At 44.5% G+C, this 25,664-nt stretch overlaps 1 protein-coding gene across 1 annotated transcript; it reads left to right on the top strand.

Moving 5' to 3' along the window:
• Window positions 1-313: 313 nt before the first annotated feature.
• Window positions 314-22,669, top strand: LOC311116165 (tubulin monoglutamylase TTLL4-like). Its single transcript, XM_084191287.1, has 18 exons — window positions 314-749; window positions 4,418-4,503; window positions 4,641-4,695; window positions 9,689-9,807; window positions 10,045-10,155; window positions 10,282-10,358; window positions 13,080-13,274; window positions 13,493-13,575; window positions 13,787-13,915; window positions 14,032-14,154; window positions 14,533-14,631; window positions 20,077-20,211; window positions 20,443-20,556; window positions 20,874-20,964; window positions 21,343-21,550; window positions 21,802-21,869; window positions 21,999-22,063; window positions 22,217-22,669. The coding sequence occupies exons 2-18, from the start codon at window positions 4,440-4,442 to the stop codon at window positions 22,368-22,370; spliced, it is 1,890 nt and encodes a 629-aa protein (XP_084047413.1). The 5' UTR covers window positions 314-749; window positions 4,418-4,439; the 3' UTR covers window positions 22,371-22,669.
• Window positions 22,670-25,664: the final 2,995 nt, after the last annotated feature.

The following is a 25,664-nucleotide window of genomic DNA, read 5'->3' as shown; positions in this document are numbered from 1 at the left end:
ATAACTCCAACCCAGTCCCCTACCCAGGCCAGTGCCACAGCTAGTTCCAGTGCAGAGATAACTCCAACCCAGTCCCCTACCCAGGCCAGTGCCACAGCTAGTTCCAGTGCAGAGATAACTCCAACCCAGTCCCCTACCCAGGCCAGTGCCAGTGCAGAGATAACTCCAACCCAGTCCCCTACCCAGGCCAGTGCCAGTGCAGAGATAACTCCAACCCAGTCCCCTACCCAGGACAGTGCCACAGCTAGTTCCAGTGCAGAGATAACTCCAACCCAGTCCCCTACCCAGGACAGTGCCACAGCTAGTTCCAGTGCAGAGATAACTCCAACCCAGTCCCCTACCCAGGCCAGTGCCAGTGCAGAGATAACTCCAACCCAGTCCCCTACCCAGGCCAGTGCCACAGCTAGTTCCAGTGCAGAGATAACTCCAACCCAGTCCCCTACCCAGGCCAGTGCCACAGCTAGTTCTAGTCCTAGTTCCATCCCAGAGAACACTGAGGCTGGTTCAGGGTCTACTCAGAGTCAGAGGCCTTCTGTCACCTCGGTGACCACCCAGATATCAGCCATACACCTGACCAAGGAGAGGAGTGTCCTGTCTCTACAGGGGGGCCACAGCCACAGCCCCTCCCAGTCCCCACCTGACCTGGAGAGGAGTGTCCTGTCTCTACAGGGGGGCCACAGCCACAGCCCCTCCCAGTCCCCACCTGACCTGGAGAAGGAACAGCAGGCTGAGTCACCTCAGCTCTCCAGGTCAGTTGTCTCTCACATACTACAGGCGATAGTTAGACTAGATGGCATAGCATGTTTTGAGCGCTGGAAAAGTGATATCTATATATATATCCTTTTATCTACATCCCCAGAGTCAGGTGAACTCGTGGATACCCTTTTTATGACCCTGCGTGCAGTTTGAAGGACGTTGCTAACTAGCGCTAGCGTAATTGCTAACTAGCGTTAGCGCAGTGACTGGCAGTCTATGGGTTCTATTTCCGGCTGGCGTTAAGGCAGCGCCAGTGTAAAAACGCATGTTAGTTTGTAATTTCGTCATGTAAAAACTGGATCACTGGCATTCTCCAGCTCTAACGCCATGTTCGGCAATTTACCTATTTATACTGCTCAAAAAAATAAAAGGAACACTAAAATAACACATCCTAGATCTGAATGAATGAAATAATCTTATTAAATACTTGTTTCTTTACATAGTTGAATGTGCTGACAACAAAATCACACACAAATTATCAATGGAAATCAAATTTATCAACCCATGGAGGTCTGGATTTGGAGTCACACTCAAAATTAAAGTGGAAAACCACACTACAGGCTGATCCAACTTTGATGTAATGTCCTTAAAACAAGTCAAAATGAGGCTCAGTAGTGTGTGTGGCCTCCACGTGCCTGTATGACCTCCCTACAACGCCTGGGCATGCTCCTGATGAGGTGGCGGATGGTCTCCTGAGGGATCTCCTCCCAGACCTGGACTAAAGCATCCGCCAACTCCTGAACAGTCTGTGGTGCAACGTGGCGTTGGTGGATGGAGCGAGACATGATGTCCCAGATGTGCTCAATTGGATTCAGGTCTGGGGAACGGGCGGGCCAGTCCATAGCATCAATGCCTTCCTCTTGCAGGAACTGCTGACACACTCCAGCCACATGAGGTCTAGCATTGTCTTGCATTAGGAGGAACCCAGGGCCAACCGCACCAGCATATGGTCTCACAAGGGGTCTGAGGATCTCATCTCGGTACCTAATGGCAGTCAGGCTACCTCTGGCGAGCACATGGAGGGCTGTGCGGCCCCCCCAAAGAAATGCCACCCCACACCATGACTGACCCACCGCCAAACCGGTCATGCTGGAGGATGTTGCAGGCAGCAGAACGTTCTCCACGGCGTCTCCAGATTCTGTCACATGTGCTCAGTGTGAACCTGCTTTCATCTGTGAAGAGCACAGGGCGCCAGTGGCGAATTTGCCAATCTTGGTGTTCTCTGGCAAATGCCAAACGTCCTGCACGGTGTTGGGCTGTAAGCACAACCCCCACCTGTGGACGTCGGGCCCTCATACCACCCTCATGGAGTCTGTTTCTGACCGTTTGAGCAGACACATGCACATTTGTGGCCTTCTGGAGGTCAATTTGCAGGGCTCTGGCAGTGCTCCTCCTGCTCCTCCTTGCACAAAGGCGGAGGTAGTGGTCCTGCTGCTGGGTTCTTGCCCTCCTACGGCCTCCTCCACGTCTCCTGATGTACTGGCCTGTCTCCTGGTAGCGCCTCCATGCTCTGGACACTACGCTGACAGACACAGCAAACCTTCTTGCCACAGCTCGCATTGATGTGCCATCCTGGATGAGCTGCACTACCTGAGCCACTTGTTTGGGTTGTAGATTCCGTCTCATGCTACCACTAGAGTGAAAGCACCGCCAGCATTCAAAAGTGACCAAAACATCAGCCAGGAAGCATAGGAACTGAGAAGTGGTCTGTGGTCACCACCTGCAGAACCACTCCTTTATTGGGGGTGTCTTGCTAATTGCCTATAATTTCCACCTGTTGTCTATTCCATTTGCACAACAGCATGTGACATTTGTCAATCAGTGTTGCTTTCCTAAGTGGACAGTTTGATTTCACAGAAGTGTGATTGACTTGGAGTTACATTGTGTTGTTTAAGTGTTCCCTTTATTTTTTTGAGCAGTGTATTTTAGCCATGCAGGTCCCATTTTGGACGTGTGTTAAACCCCCTCTACGATGTAGGCTACGTGTCCGTTCCCATCATGAAATGAGGCATGAGAACCCCAGTGAATAGGTGAACCTTGTATTCAGAAGTTATCTGTAACATGTAAAAATGGCTTGTTTTCCGTTTTTGATATGTTCAAAACTCCTCAGGTCTACTATAATGAAGGCTGTTTCAACAACAATGCATGTCTTTTTTAATCCTAGAGATTTTAGGATATCATTACATTTCTTTTGTTTGTTTTGCTTGTTTTTCATTTAATTTTATTACAACCAAACTTATTAGAATGATTCACCTTCCTGGTATTATGGTTCAAACGTCCGCTTGGAGATGTGTGAATGCGATCTGATCTGTAAGATGGTTCCGATTTTATGTTCATAGAACATGATTTGGGAGCAGTATAACGGTGAGTGGATATTCTCCCTTTCTCTTTATATTGGATCTTTGTCCAGCTACTGTGAAACCCTTCGTAGTCTGGGTTGTTTTAATATGATATGCCCTCGGGAAGCAATTATGGTGCCTGGAAGTGTGACACAGCCTATTTTAAAACAAGTTGTTGTTTTGATTAGAATTATTCTTTCTCTTTTTAAGCCTTATCAATAATTTATTTAATCTTGCTTATTGACTATGTTTGGCATGTCCATGCTCAGCTATAATGTAATTTACAGTAGGCCTAGCCCCTATATCAGTGTGAATGCTATTGAAGCCATGCAAGTACTTAGAACAATGTGGACTGCAAATGGGTTCAAGTTAACGTATTTAGCAAAGATGGGTCTACATTTTGTTATTTTAATTTATTTAAGCTATTTAACAAACTATAAAGGACTAACATTTAGTAGTGGAGTTGATTCCAAGCAATACATAAGACTGTAAATACACAACTTGAATCAACCACATATTTCGCCATTGACGCACGTTCTGATTGGCCAGTGAGGGGCCAAGCCTCGACACACCCACAACTTGTTTATTCATCAAAGCCCCGCCCCAAAAATATTTCTGACACACCCCTGAACCTATAGCGCTACCGCCTGCGCTTAGATTGACCATTGGTTTGTTAAAATGGAGCCCTGTGGGTATCTGCTAGCGTAGGCCATAGACTTCTTCATCGTGCTAACGCTAGTTAGCATTGGATCGCTAACTGCCTCTAACGTCCTTCGTACTGGACACAGAGACATACAAACGGTATCCAGATGTAGTCCCCTGTAGCTCAGTTGGTAGAGCATGGCACTTGCAACGCCAGGGTTGTGGGTTCGTTTCCCACGGGGTGGGGCCAGTATGAAAATGTATGCACTCACGAACTGTAAATCGCTCTGGATAAGAGCGTCTGCTAAATGACTAAAATGTAAATGTAAAAATGAGTTGATCAGACTCTGGGGAAGTAGAGAAAGGGCCTCATTGCCAACATCCAGAAGGATCCCTTTAAGTAGATCACCAGTACATTTATTGTGTTGTCACATTTCTATCGAGTTCAAAGTGGGTGATATGAGGAGGAATTAATCCCGATTTTTGGAAGCTAAATATAGGCTAAGAGTCTTGCTTTGTAATATTTGGGCTTAGAGAGTAACATTATGTCATGTCTGTCCATACAGTCCTCTGTGTTGTCTAGGGAACTCGGTGAGTGATAGGTTATTGTGAAAAGCTTTTCACTATCGGGTGTCTTGCTTGAAGTCTTTCAGGTTTATTTTCCCTGTCTGTCCACACAGTCCAGAGAGTGATGGAGACGGAATGGAAGACGAGGTTCCTGATGACGAGCTGGAGAATGACTGCGGTGGTGATGATGATGATGATGGTGAGGAGGAGGAAGACCCCTTTAACTATTCATTTAACCCCTCATCTAGACATGTGAAAAATGACACCATTTAATTGGACGGCTATAGCTAGGCTAACATAATGAATCCAATACGATACCCTGTTTCTCCTCCGAAGGGTCTGACTGCTCCTCCATGAGCGATGCCTCGTCCACAGCCTCCATGCCCGTCCGGTAAGTTTCATAGCTTTGGCTTTTCTGTATTGTTAAATGTTGATCAAATCATTTTGAAATTGTTCGAAATACTTTGTGGATTTTTAATTACTATGTTTGTTACAATGAGTCTATTGAAACCCTTCTGGTTTCTAAGGTTTTGTCCGTATAGAGATGTATTGAAAGGGAAAAAGATGACGTAAAGTTTTTAGAATATAAACGTGATGGGCTATATTGTGACAATGATGTCAAGTCTGTTTTTGGTTATCTGTCAGACCACAAATTCACCTGGGTCATGAAATGAATCTGAAACGGACCAGAGGGTAGGCTATATTTCCCATCATGGTTTCAGACCTGTCATCTAGGTATCATTTGAGTTTAACAGAAGGTTCAGTTAGTTATAGATAATATTGTTTACAATGCCAGGAACTCGTGTTGTTAATCTGTACACTTGACACAGAGCGACCTCTGGGGGGGAAAAAAAAAAAAGGCTTATTGAAAAAGAAGGGTCAACACTGCAAATATTGACTCTTTGCATAAACTTAATGTAATTGTCAATAAAAGCCTTTGACACTTATGGAATGCTTGTAATTATACTTCAGTATACCATAGTAACATCTGACAAAAATATCTAAAAACACTGAAGCAGCGAACTTTGAAGACCAGTACTTGTGTCATTCTCTCAACTTTTGACCACAACTGTGTTATCTCCAAGTCAATGCCATTCACTCCCAGTAGAACAGAACAGATCCAGACCAGTAGAACAGAACAGATCCAGACCAGTAGAACAGAACAGATCCAGACCAGTAGAACGGAACAGATCCAGACCAGTAGAACGGAACAGATCCAGACCAGTAGAACGGAACAGATCCAGACCAGTAGAACAGAACAGATCCAGACCAGTAGAACAGAACAGATCCAGACCAGTAGAACAGAACAGATCCAGACCAGTAGAACAGAACAGATCCAGACCAGTAGAACAGATCCAGACCACTAGAACAGATCCAGACCACTAGAACAGATCCAGACCACTAGAACAGAACAGATCCAGACCACTAGAACAGAACCGATCCAGACCAGTAGAACAGAACCGATCCAGACCAGTAGAACAGAACCGATCCAGACCAGTAGAACAGCAGCCCACATGACTGTCATGTGAGTTTTGTTGTTAAATTCTTTGCCCAGATAATTGCCATTATCAGACAATTGTTTTTAGTTGATCAGATTGTACTTTGTTTGAAGATGATTAGGAGGAAGACTGTTGTAACAGAATGGGTTTGATTTGATCTTGATGGTGTTGTATTGATCTTGATGGTGTTGTATTGATCTTGATGGTGTTGTATTGGTTTGGTTTAATATAGACTCCTTTTTTTTTTTTTTTTTACCGAATGTCTCCTGTCATTCCAAAGACATGGCTGAGCATACTCCGGGCAAAAATGACCTGCTAGGTACCAACTAGCCTTGTTGTTTGACCCCCTCTGTTCTGGACCTGCTAGGTACCAACTAGCCTTGTTGTTTGACCCCCCCCCCCCCCCCCCCCCCCTCTGTGGACCTGCTAGGTGCCAACTAGCCTTGTTGTTTGACCCCCCTCTGTGGATCTGTATGACCAGGAAGTAGGCATGTTGTTTGACCCCCCTCTGTGGATCTGTATGACCAGGAAGTAGGCGTGTTGTCTGTGTCTGGCACGGTGGCAAAATGGAAGAAGAAACCTGTTGAGAAACTCGTCAGGGATTTATGTTGTGACGTTCAACAAGTGTAGCTACAGTCTGTGTGTGTTTGATAATATTCCCAGTGTTCGCTGTTAGGATGATTTATTGCATCCTCCCTGTTTTAAAGCCTCTGTGTTCTAATGCCACGGTGTTACTGTGTGTTCTAATGCCACGGTGGGTTACGGTATGTTACTGTGTGTTCTAATGCCACGGTGTGTTCTAATGCCACTGTGGGTTACGGTATGTTTGTTCTAATACCACGGTGTGTTCTAATGTCACTGTTACATTGTGTTCTAATGCCACTGAGTGTTAGTGTGTTCTAATGCCACTGTGTTACATTGTGTTCTAATATTAGTGTGTTCCAATGCCGCTGTGTGTTACTGAGTGTTCTAATGCCAATGTGTTACTGAGTGTTCTAATGCCACTGTGTTACTGAGTGTTCTAATGTTACTCTGTTCTAATGCCACTGTGTTACTGAGTGTTCTAATGTTACTGTGTTCTAATGCCACTGTGTTACTGAGTGTTCTAATGTTACTGAGTGTTCTAATGCCACTGTGTTACTGAGTGTTCTAATGCCACTGTGTGTTACTGAGTGTTCTAATGCCACTGTGTTACTGAGTGTTCTAATGCCACTGTGTTACTGAGTGTTCTAATGTTACTGTGTTCTAATGCCACTGTGTTACTGAGTGTTCTAATGTTACTGTGTTCTAATGCCACTGTGTTACTGAGTGTTCTAATGTTACTGAGTGTTCTAATGTTACTGAGTGTTCTAATGCCACTGTGTTCTAATGCCACTGTGTTACTGAGTGTTCTAATGTTACTGAGTGTTCTAATGCCACTGTGTTCTAATGCCACTGTGTTACTGAGTGTTCTAATGCCACTGTGTTACTGAGTGTTCTAATGCCACTGTGTTACTGAGTGTTCTAATGCCACTGTGTTACTGAGTGTTCTAATGCCACTGTGTTACTGAGTGTTCTAATGCCACTGTGTTCTAATGCCACTGTGTTACTGAGTGTTCTAATGTTACTGTGTTCTAATGCCACTGTGTTACTGAGTGTTCTAATGCCGCTGTGTTACTGAGTGTTCTAATGCCACTGTGTTACTGAGTGTTCTAATGCCACTGTGTTACTGAGTGTTCTAATGCCACTGTGTTACTGAGTGTTCTAATGCCGCTGTGTTACTGAGTGTTCTAATGCCACTGTGTTACTGAGTGTTCTAATGCCACTGTGTTACTGAGTGTTCTAATGCCACTGTGTTCTAATGCCACTGTGTTACTGAGTGTTCTAATGCCGCTGTGTTACTGAGTGTTCTAATGCCACTGTGTTACTGAGTGTTCTAATGCCGCTGTGTTACTGAGTGTTCTAATGTTACTCTGTTCTAATGCCACTGTGTTACTGAGTGTTCTAATGCCACTGTGTTACTGAGTGTTCTAATGCCACTGTGTTACTGAGTGTTCTAATGCCGCTGTGTTACTGAGTGTTCTAATGTTACTCTGTTCTAATGCCACTGTGTTACTGAGTGTTCTAATGCCACTGTGTTACTGAGTGTTCTAATGCCACTGTGTTATAATGCCACTGTGTTACTGAGTGTTCTAATGCCACTGTTACGGTGTTACTGTGTGTGTGTTCTAATGCCGCTGTGTGTTAGTGTGTTGTGATGTACAGTGTGTTGTAATGCCACAGTGTGTTGTGATGTACAGTGTGTTGTAATGCCACAGTGTGTTGTAATGTACAGTGTGTTGTAATGCCACTGTGATGTACAGTGTGTTGTAATGCCACTGTGATGTACAGTGTGTTCTAATGTTACTCTGTTGTAATGCCACTGTGTGTTGTAATGCCACTGTGTGTTGTAATGCCACTGTGATGTAATGCCACAGTGTGTTGTAATGCCACAGTGTGTTGTAATGCCACAGTGTGTTGTAATGCCACAGTGTGTTGTAATGCCACAGTGTGTTGTAATGCCAGTGTGTTGTAATGCCAGTGTGTTGTAATGCCACAGTGTGTTGTAATGCCACAGTGTGTTGTAATGCCAGTGTGTTGTAATGCCAGTGTGTTGTAATGCCACAGTGTGTTGTAATGCCACTGTGATGTAATGCCAGTGTGTTGTAATGCCACTGTGATGTAATGCCAGTGTGTTGTAATGCCAGTGTGTTGTAATGCCAGTGTGTTGTAATGCCACTGTGTTGTAATGCCACTGTGTTGTAATGCCACTGTGATGTACAGTGTGTTGTAATGTTACTGTGATGTACAGTGTGTTATAATGTTACTGTGATGTACAGTGTGTTGTAATGCCAGTGTGTTGTAATGCCACTGTGATGTAATGCCACTGTGTTGTAATGCCAGTGTGTTGTAATGCCAGTGTGTTGTACAGTGTGTTGTAATGTTACTGTAATGCCACAGTGTGTTGTAATGCCAGTGTGTTGTAATGCCAGTGTGTTGTAATGCCACAGTGTTGTAATGCCAGTGTGTTGTAATGCCACTGTGATGTACAGTGTGTTGTAATGCCACAGTGTGTTGTAATGCCAGTGTGTTGTAATGCCAGTGTGTTGTAATGCCACAGTGTGTTGTAATGCCACAGTGTGTTGTAATGTACAGTGTGTTGTAATGCCACTGTGATGTAATGCCAGTGTGTTGTAATGCCAGTGTGTTGTAATGCCAGTGTGTTGTAATGCCACTGTGATGTAATGCCACTGTGTTGTAATGCCAGTGTGTTGTAATGCCAGTGTGTTGTACAGTGTGTTGTAATGTTACTGTAATGCCACAGTGTGTTGTAATGCCAGTGTGTTGTAATGCCACAGTGTTGTAATGCCAGTGTGTTGTAATGCCACTGTGATGTACAGTGTGTTGTAATGCCACAGTGTGTTGTAATGCCACAATGTGTTGTAATGCCAGTGTGTTGTAATGCCACAGTGTGTTGTAATGCCAGTGTGTTGTAATGCCACAGTGTGTTGTAATGCCACAGTGTGTTGTAATGCCACAGTGTGTTGTAATGCCAGTGTGTTGTAATGCCACAGTGTGTTGTAATGCCACAGTGTGTTGTAATGCCAGTGTGTTGTAATGCCAGTGTGTTGTAATGCCACAGTGTGTTGTAATGCCAGTGTGCTGTAATGCCACAGTGTGTTGTAATGCCACAGTGTGTTGTAATGCCACAGTGTGTTGTAATGCCACAGTGTGTTGTAATGCCAGTGTGTTGTAATGCCGCCAGTGTGTTGTAATGCCGCCAGTGTGTTGTAATGCCAGTGTGTTGTAATGCCAGTGTGTTGTAATGCCAGTGTGTTGTAATGCCAGTGTGTGTTACTTTTCCAGCATAGCGGATGAGGAGCCGACGAGCCCTGACTCCGAGGGGGAGCTGAAGCCAGCTCTGGTCCCCAGCATGTTCCCCCTTCTCCCCCCCACTCTGTACTTCAGCACTGCCAACCAGAGAGGTAAGACACGGCTTTACCATGTTGACCAATGGTACACACATATATTTTTTACGTCCTTGTTGAGATCAAAAGCCTTAACACTGCCCTCAACCTCCCCATCCTCCATGTGTAGAGAGATTGCTGCCCTCTATCCGTATGGTACTGTGTAATCCCGCAGTCCCGCAGTCCCGTAGCCCCGTAGTCCCCTAGTCCCGTAGTCCCGTAGCCCCGTAGCCCTAAGTTGTAGCTGTGTTTCAGTGGAGCCCCTGCCACCGGAGCAGAGGAAGCTGCTCAAATGGAAGATGAGCGCTGTGACTCCCGCCGTGGTCAAACACACCATCGCCAGGTCACACTTCAAAGTCACCAAGGGTGAGTTACTCCTCAACCCTGTTTCTAGCTCGTACCTATTGAAATATAAAGAGATCCTGTATGTTGATATTTGTGTGAAAAATGAAACATCATTAAAAAACAAAATAAAAATTATTGTTGTTGCAGAAAGTCATGATTGGCTTGGCTGCTGGGGTCACCATATGAAGTCCCCTGGGTTCAAGGCCATCAGGGAATACCAGAAGGTGAGAGGAGGCAGGACTGGACAAAAGCTAGCCTGGTGCCAGATCTGTTTGTGCCATCTTGACAACGTATATGGTTATTGTCATGCCATAGGAGTTGGCAAGATAGCACAAACATATGGGACCAGGCTAGACAAGAGCACCAGCCCAGGGCTCTTGACTGCCACCATTTGAGTCCCATTTTGCAACCCTTTGACCTGGCTGTGCATTATCCTCATGATTCCTGTAATAAAAGTGCCTTCCCTGCCGCTGTGCCTTCCTGTTTCGCTGGGTGCCGACTGCTGTAATGAGTGAGCCTCTCACTCTTCCCCCCCCCCCCCTCATGGGCCCCTCGCAATTGTATAACATTTAAAAATCCAATTAAAGAGGTCTCAGCGATCATTATTGAACTCAAAGCACACTGTTTTACAAATAAAGATATCTCATAGGGGCTTTAAAATACGGCGCGCACAAAATTGCGCATTGTATAGCTTCCTCAGGTAGTGAATTAGCACCAATTTGATTTAGGTCTATATCAGGGTTTATGTTAGCCGGTTATATCAGTCTAGTGTGTATATATAAATAATTGAATTCATCTCAATTGAACAAAAAAATACAAAAGATATAGCCTAATTTGTCAGTCAAGAATTCATGACAATCACTGGATTAGCTTGCATGTCAAAATATCTTGGTATTCTGCATTCCTGCTTGGACCTGTTAGATGTAACATCTTGTTTATTGAATACCATCTCGGTAGTCTTACACTTCTTGGTAAAGCAGTGTGAATTACTTTAGAAGACTCAAATGTATTCTATTGTGTGACGCTGCTAAAAATAAAATAAAAAGTTCGGTGCCACCAACTGAAGAAGTTAGTGACACCGGGGGGAATGTTAGTCTGTAGCCCTGTACCAGCCAAACAAGAATAATGCTATTGATTTTTATTATTATTATTGATTCAATCTATTAATCTTTTTGTTTCAATTTAGCTGTGATTTGCCTGACTGTTGTGCGCTCTCGCTCTCTCTCCAAATTCAATTTAAAGGTTTTATTGGCATGGGAAACGTGTGTTAACATTGGCTTTATTGGCATGGGAAACGTGTGTTAACATTGGCTTTATAGGCATGGGAAACGTGTGTTAACATTGGCTTTATTGGCATGGGAAACGTATGTTAACATTGGCTTTATTGGCATGGGAAACGTATGTTAACATTGGCTTTATTGGCATGGGAAACGTGTGTTAACATTGGCTTTATTGGCATGGGAATTGTGTGTTGACATTGGCTTTATTGGCATGGGAAACGTGTGTTAACATTGGCTTTATTGGCATGGGAAACGTGTGTTAACATTGGCTTTATTGGCATGGGAAACGTGTGTTAACATTGGATTTATTGGCATGGGAAACGTGTGTTAACATTGGCTTTATTGGCATGGGAAACGTGTGTTAACATTGGCTTTATTGGCATGGGAAACGTGTGTTAACATTGGCTTTATTGGCATGGGAAACGTGTGTTGACATTGGCTTTATTGGCATGGGAAACGTGTGTTGACATTGGCTTTATTGGCATGGGAAACGTGTGTTAACATTGGCTTTATTGGCATGGGAAACGTATGTTAACATTGGCTTTATTGGCATGGGAAACGTGTGTTAACATTGGCTTTATTGGCATGGGAAACGTGTGTTAACATTGGCTTTATTGGCATGGGAAACGTATGTTAACATTGGCTTTATTGGCATGGGAAACGTGTGTTAACATTGGCTTTATTGGCATGGGAAACGTATGTTAACATTGGCTTTATTGGCATGGGAAACGTGTGTTAACATTGGCTTTATTGGCATGGGAAACGTGTGTTAACATTGGCTTTATTGGCATGGGAAACGTGTGTTAACATTGGCTTTATTGGCATGGGAAACGTATGTTAACATTGGCTTTATTGGCATGGGAAACGTGTGTTAACATTGGCTTTATTGGCATGGGAAACGTGTGTTAACATTGGCTTTATTGGCATGGGAAACGTATGTTAACATTGGCTTTATTGGCATGGGAAACGTGTGTTAACATTGGCTTTATTGGCATGGGAAACGTGTGTTAACATTGCCAAAGCAAGTGAAGTAGATAGTAAACAAAAAATGTACAGTAAACATTACACTCAAAGTTCAGAAGGAATAGACATTTTAAATGTCATTGTCTCTATACAGTGTTGTAACGATGTGCAAATGGTTAAAGTAAAAAAGGGAAAATCTACATAAATATGAGTTGTATTTAAATGGTGTTTGTTCTTCACTGGTTGCCCTTTTCATGTGGCAACAGGTCACAAATATTGCAGCTGTGATGGCACACTGTGGTTTTTCACCCAGTAGATAAGGGAGTTTATCAAAATTGGGTTTGTTTTCGAATTCTTTGTGGATCGCTGTAATCTGAGGGAAATATGTGTCTCTAATATGCTCATACATTTGGCAGGAGGTTAGGAAGTGCAGCTCAGTTTCCACCTCATTTTGTGGGCAGTGTGCACATAGCCTGTCTTCTCTTGAGAGCCAGGTCTGCCTACGGTGGCATTTCTCAATAGCAAGGCTATGCTCAATGAGTCTGTACATAGTCAAAGCTTTCCTTAAGTTTGGGTCAGTCACAGTGGTCAGGTATTCTGCCACTGTGTACTCTCTGTTTGTGGCCAAATAGCATTCTAGTTTGTGCTGTTTTTTGTTGTTGTTAATTCTCTCTCTCTGTTTTTTTTTCTGTCTCTTTTCAGTTGAACCACTTCCCCGGCTCGTTCCAGATAGGTCGTAAGGATCGTCTGTGGAGGAACCTGTCTAAGATGCAGGCTCAGTTTGGTAAGAGGGAGTTCAGCTTCTTCCCCCGCTCCTTCGTTCTCCCTCAGGACATCAAGCTGCTGAGGAAGGCCTGGGAGGACCGTGGTAGCAGGCAGAAATGGATCATCAAACCGGTAGGTGGTTAGTAGACTGCGTCTGAAATGGCCAAAAGTTAATGGGTTACCATTTGGGACATAGCCTTGGTGTTTCTTCTGAAGTGGATGTATTGGGATGTGTATTAGTACTGTATGTATAGTGAGACGAGCTCTAGTCTTGATCAATGTAATATAATTCCCTCTTGGTATATTTCCTCCTCTCTCTCTCTCTCTCTCTCTCTCTCCTGTTGCCCTAGCCTGCGTCTGCTCGGGGTATTGGGATCCAGGTTATTCACAAGTGGAGTCAGATGCCGCGCAAGAGACCACTGCTGGTGCAGAAGTACGTAAACTGCCTGGGAATGACAGACCCTTCTCCTAGTGGTGTGAATGGGATTGTAGCCTGGTCCCATATCGGTTTGTGCTGTCTTGCCAGCTTCTGACCATTTGGGACCAGGCTAGTGTGATTTGACCAGTAAACTGAACTGGGTTATGATAACAACATGCTATTGTCTCAAGGTCTTTTCTGAATGTTGTTTTGTGTTATCTCTCAGGTATCTTCACAAGCCCTACCTCATCAGTGGGAATAAGTTTGACCTGCGTATCTATGTGTACGTGTCATCTTACGACCCGCTCCGTGTTTACGTCTTCCAAGACGGACTTGTCCGCTTCGCCAGCGTCAGGTACGTCACCTGATCATCATCATCATCATCTCCATCTTTTGATAATGTTTGGTTACACTTTAGTTGAAGCCAGAAGATATGATGCTTTATAACAGTGATTGGGTTGTTTTGTGTAGATATTCCTCTTCCATGAAAAGCCTTAGCAACAAGTTCATGCACCTGACAAACTACAGCGTGAACAAGAAGAACTCCGAGTATCAGAGCAACGACAGTGACAAGGCCTGCCAGGGGCACAAGTGGTGAGCGAGGACGGGATGGGCTTATGTTAGCAGATAACAAGGCTTTTTCATTGGACAGATGGACTAATGTGTGTGTGTCCCCGTGTGTGTGTGTCCCCGTGTTTGTGTGTGTGTCCCCGTGTTTGTGTGTGTGTCCCGTGTGTGTGTGTGTGTGTGTGTGTGTCCCCGTGTGTGTGTGTGTGTGTGTGTGTCCCCGTGTGTGTGTGTCCCCGTGTGTGTGTGTGTGTGTGTGTGTCCCCGTGTGTGTGTGTGTGTATCTGTCCTGTGTGTGTGTGTGTGTGTATCTGTCCTGTGTGTGTGTGTGTGTGTCCGTGTGTGTGTGTGTCCCCGTGTGTGTGTGTGTGTCCCCGTGTGTGTGTGTGTGTCTGTGTGTGTCAGGGCTCTGAAGGCATTGTGGCAGTACCTAGGTTCCAGGGGGGTCAACACTACGCTGATCTGGGAGAAGATCAAGGACATCGTCATGAAGACCATCATTGCGTAGGTCACAGAATGAAATACTACACTTCCAGCGCCTTCTGAAAGTATTCATCCACCTTGACTTATTCCACATTGTAGTGTTACAGCCTGAATTCAAAATGGATTACATATTTATTTCCTCACCCATCTTTTATTTTATTTAACCTTTTATTTAACCTTTTATTTAACTAGGCAAGTCAGTTAAGAACATACTTATTTACAATGACGGCCTACACCGGCCAATCCCGGACGACACACAATGCCCCATAATGACAGTGAAAACATGTTTTTAGACATTTTTGCTAATTTATTGAAAATTAAATGCAGAAATATTACATTAAATAAGTATTCACACCCCTAAGGCAATACATGTTAGAATCACCTTTGGCAGTGATTACAGGTGTATCTTTCTGGGTAAATTTCTAAGAGCTTTGCACACCTGGATTGTACAATATTTTAACATCTTTAAACAATTCTTCAAGCTCTCTCAAGTTGGTTGTTGATCATTGCTAGACAGCCATTTTCATGTCTTGCCATAGATCTTCAAGCCAATTTAAGTCAAAACTGTAACTAGGCCACTCGGCAACATTTAATATCTTCTTGGTAAGCAACTCCAGTGTAGATTTGTCCATGCGTTTTAATTTATTGTCCTGCTGAAAGGTGAATTTGTCTCCGTGTCTGGTGGAAAGCAGACTGAACCAGGTTTTCCTCTAGGATTTTGCCTGTGCTTAGCTGTATTCCATTTATTCTTGTCAGTGGCAAGGACTAGGGAGTTTTTGGGGATAAGCATCCCCATAACATGATGCAGCCACCACCATGCTTGAAAATATAAAGAGTGGTACTCAGTGATGTGTTGTGTTGGATTTGCCCCAAACATAACGCTTTGTATTCAGGACATTAAGTTCATTTATTTGCTACATTTATTGCTGTTTTTACGTTAGTGCCTTATTGCAAACAGGATGCATGTTTTGTAATATTTTTATTCTGTACAGGCTTCCTTCTTTTCACTCTGTCATTTAGGTTATTATTGTGGAGTAACTACAATGTTGTTGATCCATCCTCAGTTTTCTCCTATCACAGCCATTAAACTCTGTAACTGTTTTAAAGTCACCATTGGCCTCATGGTGATATCCCTGAGCGGTTTCCTTCCTCTCCGGCAACTGAGTTAGGAAGGGCGCCTGTGTCTTTGTAGTGACTGGGTGTATTGATACACCATCCAAAGTGTAATTATACCATGCTCAAAGGGATATTCAATGTCTGTTTTCTTTTTTTTTTTTACCAATAGGTGCCCTTCTTTGCAAGGCATTTGAAAACTTCCCTGGTCTTTGTGGTTGAATCTGTGTTTGAAATTCACTGCTCGACTGAGGGACCTTACAGATAATTGTATGTGTGGGGTACAGAGATGAGGTAGTCATTCAAAAATCATATTCAACACTATTATTGCACACAGAGTGAGTCCATGCAACTTATTATGTGACTTGTTAAGCACATTTTTACTCCTGAACTTATTTAGGATTGCCTGAATGGGGTTCAATACTTATTTACTCAAGACATTTCAGCTTTTTATTTTTATTTTTTAAGTCTAAAAACATAATTCCACTTCGACATTATGGGGTATTGTCTGTAGGCCAGTGACACAGAATCTCAATTTAATCCATTTGAAATTCAAGCTGTAACACAACAAAATGTGGAAAAAGTAAAGGGGTATGAATACTTTCTTAAGGTACTGTATAAGGTCCCGCAGTTGACAGAGCAGAAACTATACCAAGGAACTGTCCGTAGATCGCGTGATGAGGCATATATCTGGGGAAGGGTATGGAACAATTTTTTTTGTGTATTGAAAAACTTTCCAAGAACACAGTGGTTTCCATCATTGGGAAATTGAAAAGATATGAACTACCCAGACTCTGCCTAGAGCTGGCCGTCCGACCAAACTGATCAACCGGGAAAGAAGGACCTTGGTCAGGGAGGTGACCAAAGAACCCAATGACCACTCTGACACAACTACAGAGTTCCTTGGCTGAGATGGGAGGACAGCAGTCTCTACAGCACTTCACCGATCTGGGCTTTATGGGAGAGAGGCCAGACGGAACCCACTCCTGAGAAAAAGGCACATGACAGCACGCCTGGAGTTTGCAAAAAGGCACCTGATAGACTTGAGCATAAGGCAAAAGATTCTGTGGTCTGATGAGACAAAAATGTAACTCTTGGCCTGGAGTAAAGCAGGCACCGCTCATCATCCGTCTAACACCATCGTGAAGTGTGGTGGCAGCATCATGCTATGGGGATGATTTTCAGCAGCAGGGACTGGTAGACTGGTCAGGATAGAGGGAACAATGAATGGAGCCAAATACAGGCAAATCCTTGATGAGAACCCGCTTCAGAGTGCAAACGACCTTAGACTGGGGCAAAGACTTACATTCCAACAGGACAATGACCCCAAGCCTACACCCAAAGCAATGCTGGAATGGCTTCAGTACTAGAATGTGAAAGTCCTTGAGTGGCCCAGCCAAAGCCCAGACTTGAATCCCATTTGAAAATGTGTGACTTGAAGATTGCTGTTCCCCGCTTGGCCCCATTTAAATTAACAGAGCTTGACAAAATCTTCAAGGAGGTATGGCAGAAAATCCCCAAATCCAGATGTGCAAAGCTGATACAGACCTACCCAAGACGACTCAAAGCTGTAATCCGCGCCAAAAGCGCTTCTACAAAGTACATACTCAGCGGTGTGAATACTTACACTTCCGGTCAAAAGTTTTAGAACACCTACTCATTCAAGGGTTTTCTTTATTTTGACTATTGTCTACATTGTAGAATAATAGTGAAGACATCAACTATGAAATAACACACATGGAATCATGTATTAACCAAAAAAGTGTTAAACAAATCAAAAATATATTTGAGATTCTTCAAATAGCACCCTTTGCCTTGATGACTGCTTTGCACTTTTTGGCATTATCTCAACCAGCTTCACCTGGAATGCTTTTCCAACAGTCCTTGAAGGAGTTCCCACATGTGCTGAGCACTTATTGGCTTCTTTTCCTTCACTCTGCGGTCCAACTCATCCCAAACCATCTCAATTTGGTTGAGGTCGGGTGATTGTGGAGGCCAGGTCATCTGATGCAGCACTCCATCACTCTTCTTCTTGGTAAAATAGCCCTTACACAGCCTGTTGAAAAACAAATGATAGTCCCGCTGCAGAATGCTGTGGTAGCCATGCTGGTTAAGTGTGCCTTGAATTCTAAATAAATCACAGACAGTGTCACCAGCAAAGCACCATAACACCTCCTCCTCCATGCTTTACGGTGGGAAAGACCAATGCGGAGATCATCCGTTCACCCACACTGCGTCTCAAAAAGACTTGGCGGTTGGAACCAAAAATCTCCAATTTGGACTCCAGACCAAAGGACACATTTCCACCAGTCTAATGTCCATTGCTTGTGTTTCTTGGCTCAAGCAAGTCTCTTCTTCTTATTGGTGTCCTTTTAGTAGTGGTTTCTTTGCAGCAATTCGACCATGAAGGCCTGATTTCATGCAGTCTCCTCTGAACAGTTGATGTTGAGATGTGTCTGTTACTTGAACTCTGAAGCATTTATTTGGGCTGCAATTTCTGAGGCTGGAAACTCTAATGAACTTATCCTCTGCAGCAGAGGTAACTCTGGGTCTTCCATTCCTGTGGCGGTCCTCATGAGAGCCAGTTTCATCATAGCGCTTGATGGTTTTTGCGACTGCACTTGAAGAAACTTTCAAAGTTCTTGAAATGTTCCGTATTGACTGACCTTCATGTCTTAAAGTAATGATGGACTGTCGTTTCTCTTTGCTTATTTGAGCTGTTGTTGCCATAATATGGACTTGGTCTTTTACCAAATAGGGCTATCTTCTGTATACCACCCCTACCTTGTCAAAACACAACTGATTGGCTCAAACGCATTAAGAAGGAAATAAATTCCACAAATTACCTTTTTAAGAAGGCACACCTGTTAATTGAAATGCATTCCAGGTGACTACCTCATGAAGCTGGTTGAGAGAATGCCAAGATTGTGCAAAGCTGTCAAGGCAAAGGGTGGCTATTTGAAGAATCTCAAATATAAAATATATTTTGATGTGATTAACACTTTTTTGGTTACTACATGATTCCATATGTGTTATTTCATAGTTTTGATGTCTTCACTATTATTCTACAATGTAGAAAATATTCAAAATAAAGAAAAAAAAACTTGAATGAGTAGGTGTTCTAAAACCTTTGACCAGTAGATTAAATTAAATATTTATGTATTTAATTTTCAATACATTTGCTAAATTGTTGTTTTTCTCAGCCATTTTGAATTCAGGCTGTAACACAACAAAATGTGGAATAAGTCAAGGGGTATGAATACTTTCTGAAAGCACTGTATTATAGTGTATCTAAGTCCGAGTTAAATACAACACTTATTATATACAGAACAAAAATATTAACACAACATGCAACAATATCAAAGGTTTTACTGAGTTACAGTTCATATGAGGAAATCAGTCAATTGAAATAAATTCAATAGGCCCCTAATCTATGGATTTCAGATGACTGGGAATACAGATATGCATCTGTTGGTCACAATGGGCCTCAGGATCTAGTCACAGTATTTCTGTGCATTCAAATTGCCACCGATTAAAATGCAATTGTGTTCGTTGTCCGTAGCTTATGCCTGCCCGTACCATAACCCCACTGCCACCATGGGGCACTCCGTCAACAACGTTGACATCAGCAAACCTCTCGCCCACACGACGCCATACACATGGTCTGCGGTTGTGAGGCTGGTTGGATGTACTGCCAAATTCTCTAAAATGACGTTGGAGGTAGCTTATGGTCGAGAAATGAACATTTTTTTAATTCTCTGGCAACAGCTCCGTTGGACATTTCTGCAATCAGCATGTCAATTGCACGCTCCCTCAACTTGAGACACCTGTGGCATTGTGTTGTGTGACACAACTGCACATTTTAGAGTGGCCTTTTATTGTGCCCAGCACAAGGTGCACCTGTGTAATGATCATGCTGTTCAATCAGCTTCTTGATATGCCACACCTGTCAGGTGGATGGATTATCTTGGCAAAGGAGAAATGCCCACTGACAGGGATGTGAACAAATTTCTACACAACATTTTGAGAGAAATAAGCTTTTTGTGTGTATGGGGAAAGTTCTGGGATCTTTTTTATTTCAGGTCATAAAACATGGGACCAACACTTTACATGTTGAGTGTTTTTGTTCAGTGTAGTATCTATGGTCACAGAGTTAAATACAACACTAATTATAGTATCTATGGCGTAAGTCTTTTAATGAAGCTGTGGCATTATGTGTATCCCATTTTGAGTAATGAATTATGTCTTGTTACCACAGTCTGCAGGTATAATGCTTTAAAACTTGTTATAAGCATGTATGAGCATTTTTTAAAAATGTATTATAATCTGTTTTTGTCTCTCTATATATATCAGGTCTGACACGTATGTGAACACACGTGTCAAGATGCACCTGCGCTCCCCCTACAGCTGCCATGAGCTGTTTGGCTTTGACGTCATGCTGGATGAGAACCTCAAGCCTTGGGTGCTGGAGGTCAATATATCTCCAAGGTAACAGACGGATCATTCTAGCTGATAAAATACACTTGGGGAAAAATGCCCCTCAGACTATGGATTTTCTATTCAGCTTTAGTTTTATTACAACACCTTACCCTGTGCATTGTGTGAGCAGTGTTCTGCCTCGTATCAGTCTCGCTGATTGTGGCTTACTGACCCTCTGTGTATTCCTGCAGTTTGCACTCTGTCCTTCTGTCACTCCTTCATTCCCTCTCTCTCTATCAGCCTCCACTCCAACACAGCTCTGGACGTCGCCATTAAGGGTCAGATGATCAGAGATGTGTTGAACCTGGCGGGTTTCGTTCTGCCTCGGAGAGAGGTGCGCAGCTCCGCCAGCAGGTCAGTCACTGTCATTACACCACTGATCACTGCCGGTCCCGATTCCATCCCTTTCCCTTTCCCTTGGCCCTAACCCATCGATCTTTGCAGATCTGTAAGGTGGAATCAATATGGCTCCGTCACTACACTGCTTATACCTTTCTAGATCCTTCCGATCTGTAAACATTGAAGTGGAAGGGGGTAGGGAGTAATTAGGAATTTCTACTGGACTCACTCAACAGCCCATAAGACAATAGTGGTGTTCATCAATATCTTATTGTTTTTGCTTTGTGGATTGGTGTAATGACTTGGTTTGTGTTCTGTTGTGTGTTTTTCAGTGGAGGAACCTGGGAGAGAACCAGACCAGATATTTCTACTGATGAAAAAGTCAAACGGGCCTTCTACCTGAGCCAGTGCTTCGCAGACCAGGTACGTTCATGCAGCCCTGTCAGATGCTCCACGCAACTACTGGGAACTTTCCCAGACTTCAAGTCGTAAAGTCCGACGTGTGTTCAAGTCCAGGTCTTCCTGTGGTCTTCTACCGATCGGGTTGGTTAAGCGTCCAGAACTCCAAGCTAGCTAGCTAGCTAGCTAGTTACCTTGGAGGTTTCTCAGACGATCGATGCTGTAACTTGTCAGTCTGAGCTTATATTAATATAGGGGAAACACTGAAATCCAGCTATGTATAAAACCCCACTGAACCCTCTGGTTCCTCAAGACCCACTGAACCCCCTGGTTCCTCAAGACCCACTGAACCCCCTGGTTCCTCAAGACCCACTGAACCCTCTGGTTCCTTTCTCTCTGTAGGACTCCTCCTCCATCCTGGACGTTATGACTCCAGAGGACGTGCGTGTCCTGGCTGAGACGGAGGACGAGCTGAGCAGGAAGGGAGAGTTTGAACGGGTGTTCCCCTCCCACTGCTCCTCACGATACCTACGCTTCTTCGAACACCCGCGCTACCTCAACATCCTGCTCAACCAGTGGGAGACCAAGTATGGACAGAACAAGAGTGAAGGTAGGTTGGTCTGTCTGTCTGTCTGTCTGGATACGTCTCAACTGGCACCCTTTTCACTTTATAGTGCACTTCTTTTGACCAGGACCAATGGGCAATGAACTATAGAGGGAATGGGGGTGCCAGTTGGAACATCCACCCTGTGTGTACGGTTGGTTGTGTGGCTGAATGCTCAGTGCTCAGTCATTACCCTTCCATCTGTAACCACTAGGTCCACCAACAGCTACTGTTGTTTCCTTATGTCTTGTTCCTAGGAGTCGGTGTGCTGAGGGCTTTCTGTCAGAAAGGAGTCCATCTGGGTACGGAGGACCCTGCACATATAGTGAGTATTGGCTCTCTGTGAATGATGTTCATTTAAAGAAACGCTCGTTTTTATATTTATCTGGAGTTACTCTGCTGTGTTTGTAAACTATTGAGAAGTTGTTTTTCTCTGGTTTTTTTTTTTATCTAGTGGTCCAAGTCGACCTACGTTCCCAAGTTTGATTACCCCACCAGGCAGGAGCCAATCAGATCGAGGTAGGTGGAGACGCACGCCCTCTCCTTGTCGAGTTCATCATAGACCCTCTTTAGGCAGCCTTTTTTTACCAGATCACAATATTTTCAAAGGAACTAACTCTGTTAACACACAGTGACGCAAGGAATTTCTCTCCATTCTTTCTCCTAAATAAGTCGCTGTTCCAGTGTGGTGGTGAGCCACAGAACCAGGTCCCAGCCAGACCAGGAAGAGTACTGTTTCAACGGGGAGGTGCAGAATGTCACCACCTCCCTCCCAGACATCGGCGTCCTGGGCTCCCCCAGCCCCTCTCCCTCCCTTAGGGGTTAGGGGGTTAGGCTGTCTCACTGGAGCTGGGATATCCTAACCGCACCGTAACACTGTTGATTAGACACCTTGGGCTTCCAAAAGAACCACACAAACATCACACACATTCACAGTTTGGGAAGGAGATGTGTATAGTGTGTGTGTGTGTGTGGGGGGGGGTTTATCAACCATTGCTGGGTGCTCAAGGCTCTCCCCTAACCCTTCTCTTGGTGCGGAGGTATATTTCACTTTTCACTCTATAGTCTTAACTGGAGTTGGAGAGATGGAGAACACTAACAGCTGGAGAAGTGGAGAGGGGGGAACTAACAGGTGGAGAAGTGGAGAGGGGGGAACTAACAGGTGGAGAAGTGGAGAGGGGGGAACTAACAGGTGGAGAAGTGGAGAGGGGGGAACTAACAGGTGGAGAGGGGGGAACTAACAGGTGGAGAAGTGGAGAGGGGGGAACTAACAGGTGGAGAGGGGGGAACTAACAGGTGGAGAGGGGGGAACACTAACAGGTGGAGAGGGGGGAACTAACAGGTGGAGAGGGGGGAACTAACAGGTGGAGAGGGGGGAACACTTAACAGCTGGAGAGGGGGGAACTAACAGGTGGAGAGGGGGGAACTAACAGGTGGAGAGGGGGGAACTAACAGGTGGAGAGGGGGGAACTAACAGGTGTATCTGATGTGATGTACTGGCCAAATTGATGACTGTTTAGATCACAGAGTTTTCTGATGGCGTTTCCATATTGTGGAGTGATGGAGCTGGATAGGGGAGGAAGGGGCTTCTCTCTGGACCGGTTGGACAGACAGCAACTTTGGCCAATTGGCTGAGGGGAACCATGTCTGCGTAGTAACACGTCCAATCAGATTCCACCCCTAGATGTGTTTACAGTTCATTCGTGGTACTAACTATGGGGTGGGTATCTCTCTGTAGTCAGCCCTTGGTACTAACTATGGGGTGGGTATCTCTCTGCAGTCAGCCCTTGGTACTAACTATGGGGTGGGTATCTCTCTGCAGTCAGCCCTTGGTACTAACTATGGGGTGGGTATCTATCTGCAGTCAGCCCTTGGTACTAACTATGGGGTGGGTATCTATCTGCAGTCAGCCCTTGGTACTAACTATGGGGTGGGTATCTCTCTGCAGTCAGCCCTTGGTACTAACTATGGGGTGGGTATCTATCTGCAGTCAGCCCTTGGTACTAACTATGGGGTGAGTATCTATCTGCAGTCAGCCCTTGGTACTAACTATGGGGTGGGTATCTATCTGCAGTCAGCCCTTGGTACTAACTATGGGGTGGGGATCTATCTGCAGTCAGCCCTTGGTACTAACTATGGGGTGGGTATCTCTCTGCAGTCAGCCCTTGGTACTAACTATGGGGTGGGTATCTATCTGCAGTCAGCCCTTGGTACTAACTATGGGGTGGGTATCTGTCTGCAGTCAGCCCTTGGTACTAACTATGGGGTGGGTATCTGTCTGCAGTCAGCCCTTGGTACTAACTATGGGGTGGGTATCTCTCTGCAGTCAGCCCTTGGTACTAACTATGGGGTGGGTATCTCTCTGCAGTCAGCCCTTGGTACTAACTATGGGGTGGGTATCTCTCTGCAGTCAGCCCTTGGTACTAACTATGGGGTGGGTATCTCTCTGCAGTCAGCCCTTGGTACTAACTATGGGGTGGGTATCTATCTGCAGTCAGCCCTTGGTACTAACTATGGGGTGGGTATCTATCTGCAGTCAGCCCTTGGTACTAACTATGGGGTGGGTATCTCTCTGCAGTCAGCCCTTGGTACTAACTATGGGGTGGGTATCTCTCTGCAGTCAGCCCTTGGTACTAACTATGGGGTGGGTATCTATCTGCAGTCAGCCCTTGGTACTAACTATGGGGTGGGTATCTCTCTGCAGTCAGCCCTTGGTACTAACTATGGGGTGGGTATATATCTGCAGTCAGCCTTGGTATCTCTCTGCAGTCAGCCCTTTCTACTAACTATAGGGTGGGTATCTCTCTGCAGTCAGCCCTTGCTACTAACTATGGGGTGGGTATCTCTCTGCAGTCAGCCTAGCTACTAACTATGGGGTGGGTATCTCTCTGCAGTCAGCCCTTGCTCCTAACTATGGGGTGGGTATCTATCTGCAGTCAGCCCTGCTACTAACTATGGGGTGGGTATCTATCTGCAGTCAGCCCTTGGTACTAACTATGGGGTGGGTATCTATCTGCAGTCAGCCCTTGGTACTAACTATGGGGTGGGTATCTCTCTGCAGTCAGCCCTTGCTCCTAACTATGGGGTGGGTATCTCTCTGCAGTCAGCCCTTGCTACTAACTATGGGGTGGGTATCTATCTGCAGTCAGCCCTTGCTACTAACTATGGGGTGGGTATCTCACTGCAGTCAGCCCTTGGTACTAACTATGGGGTGGGTATCTCTCTGCAGTCAGCCCTTGGTACTAACTATGGGGTGGGTATCTATCTGCAGTCAGCCCTTGGTACTAACTATGGGGTGGGTATCTATCTGCATCCATTTGGCTGGTCATTTTACATATGCTTATAATATGTGAATTTTTTTAAACATAATTGAAATTGTAATATTTGTTAAAAATAAAGAGATATTTCTATAAATTGTATTACAAATTGTACTATTAGTCCCAGACTGGGAAATAACTGCTCAGGTTCAAGTTTTCATATTAAAACTGATATTTGAAGAATACTGACTAATTCCCGTCTATTCCTTGAAATACAATTTTAGAAATTTGAGGGGCATAGCAACCTCATTGTGACAGTGTAGGTCGTTTTCAACATATCCAGGAGAAATGCATTGCATTTGATCTTTTAACAAAAGGGATTGTTTGGTAGATTTTTACAATGATCTACCAGCCAAGCAATAGATAAATGACGGTATGGGCGGCAGGTAGCCTAGCGGTTAAGAGCGTTGGGCCAGTAACTGAAAGGTCTCTGGTTCGAATCCCGAGCCGTCTAGGTGACGACAACTGTCGCTACCCTTGAGCAAGGCACTTTTAACCTAATTGCTCCTGTTAGTAGCTCTGGATAAGAGCGTCTGCTAAATGACTAAAACGTACGACTAAAACAACACAATGATCAAGCAGTTAAATGTCCATTTATAAAACTAAAGTGGGTCAATGCTTTTGAGGAAAGATTGCCAAAGATGACCCCCCCCCCCCCCCCCCCTGTGGATGCTTGAGATGAGGCTGTGTGGAATGCCCCAGGGCACGCAGGCTGGGTTGGGAAACAAATACTTTAGACACTTAACAGTGTGATGGGGGATGGAGAGAAGCAGTGAATCAAGTTTAGGTACACACCGTAATAA

This window comes from Coregonus lavaretus, assembly GCF_964263955.1.
Source record: "Coregonus lavaretus genome assembly, contig: HAP1_SCAFFOLD_375, whole genome shotgun sequence".
Classification (NCBI taxonomy): Eukaryota; Metazoa; Chordata; class Actinopteri; order Salmoniformes; family Salmonidae; genus Coregonus; species Coregonus lavaretus.
This window is presented reverse-complemented; position numbering and strand designations above follow the sequence as displayed.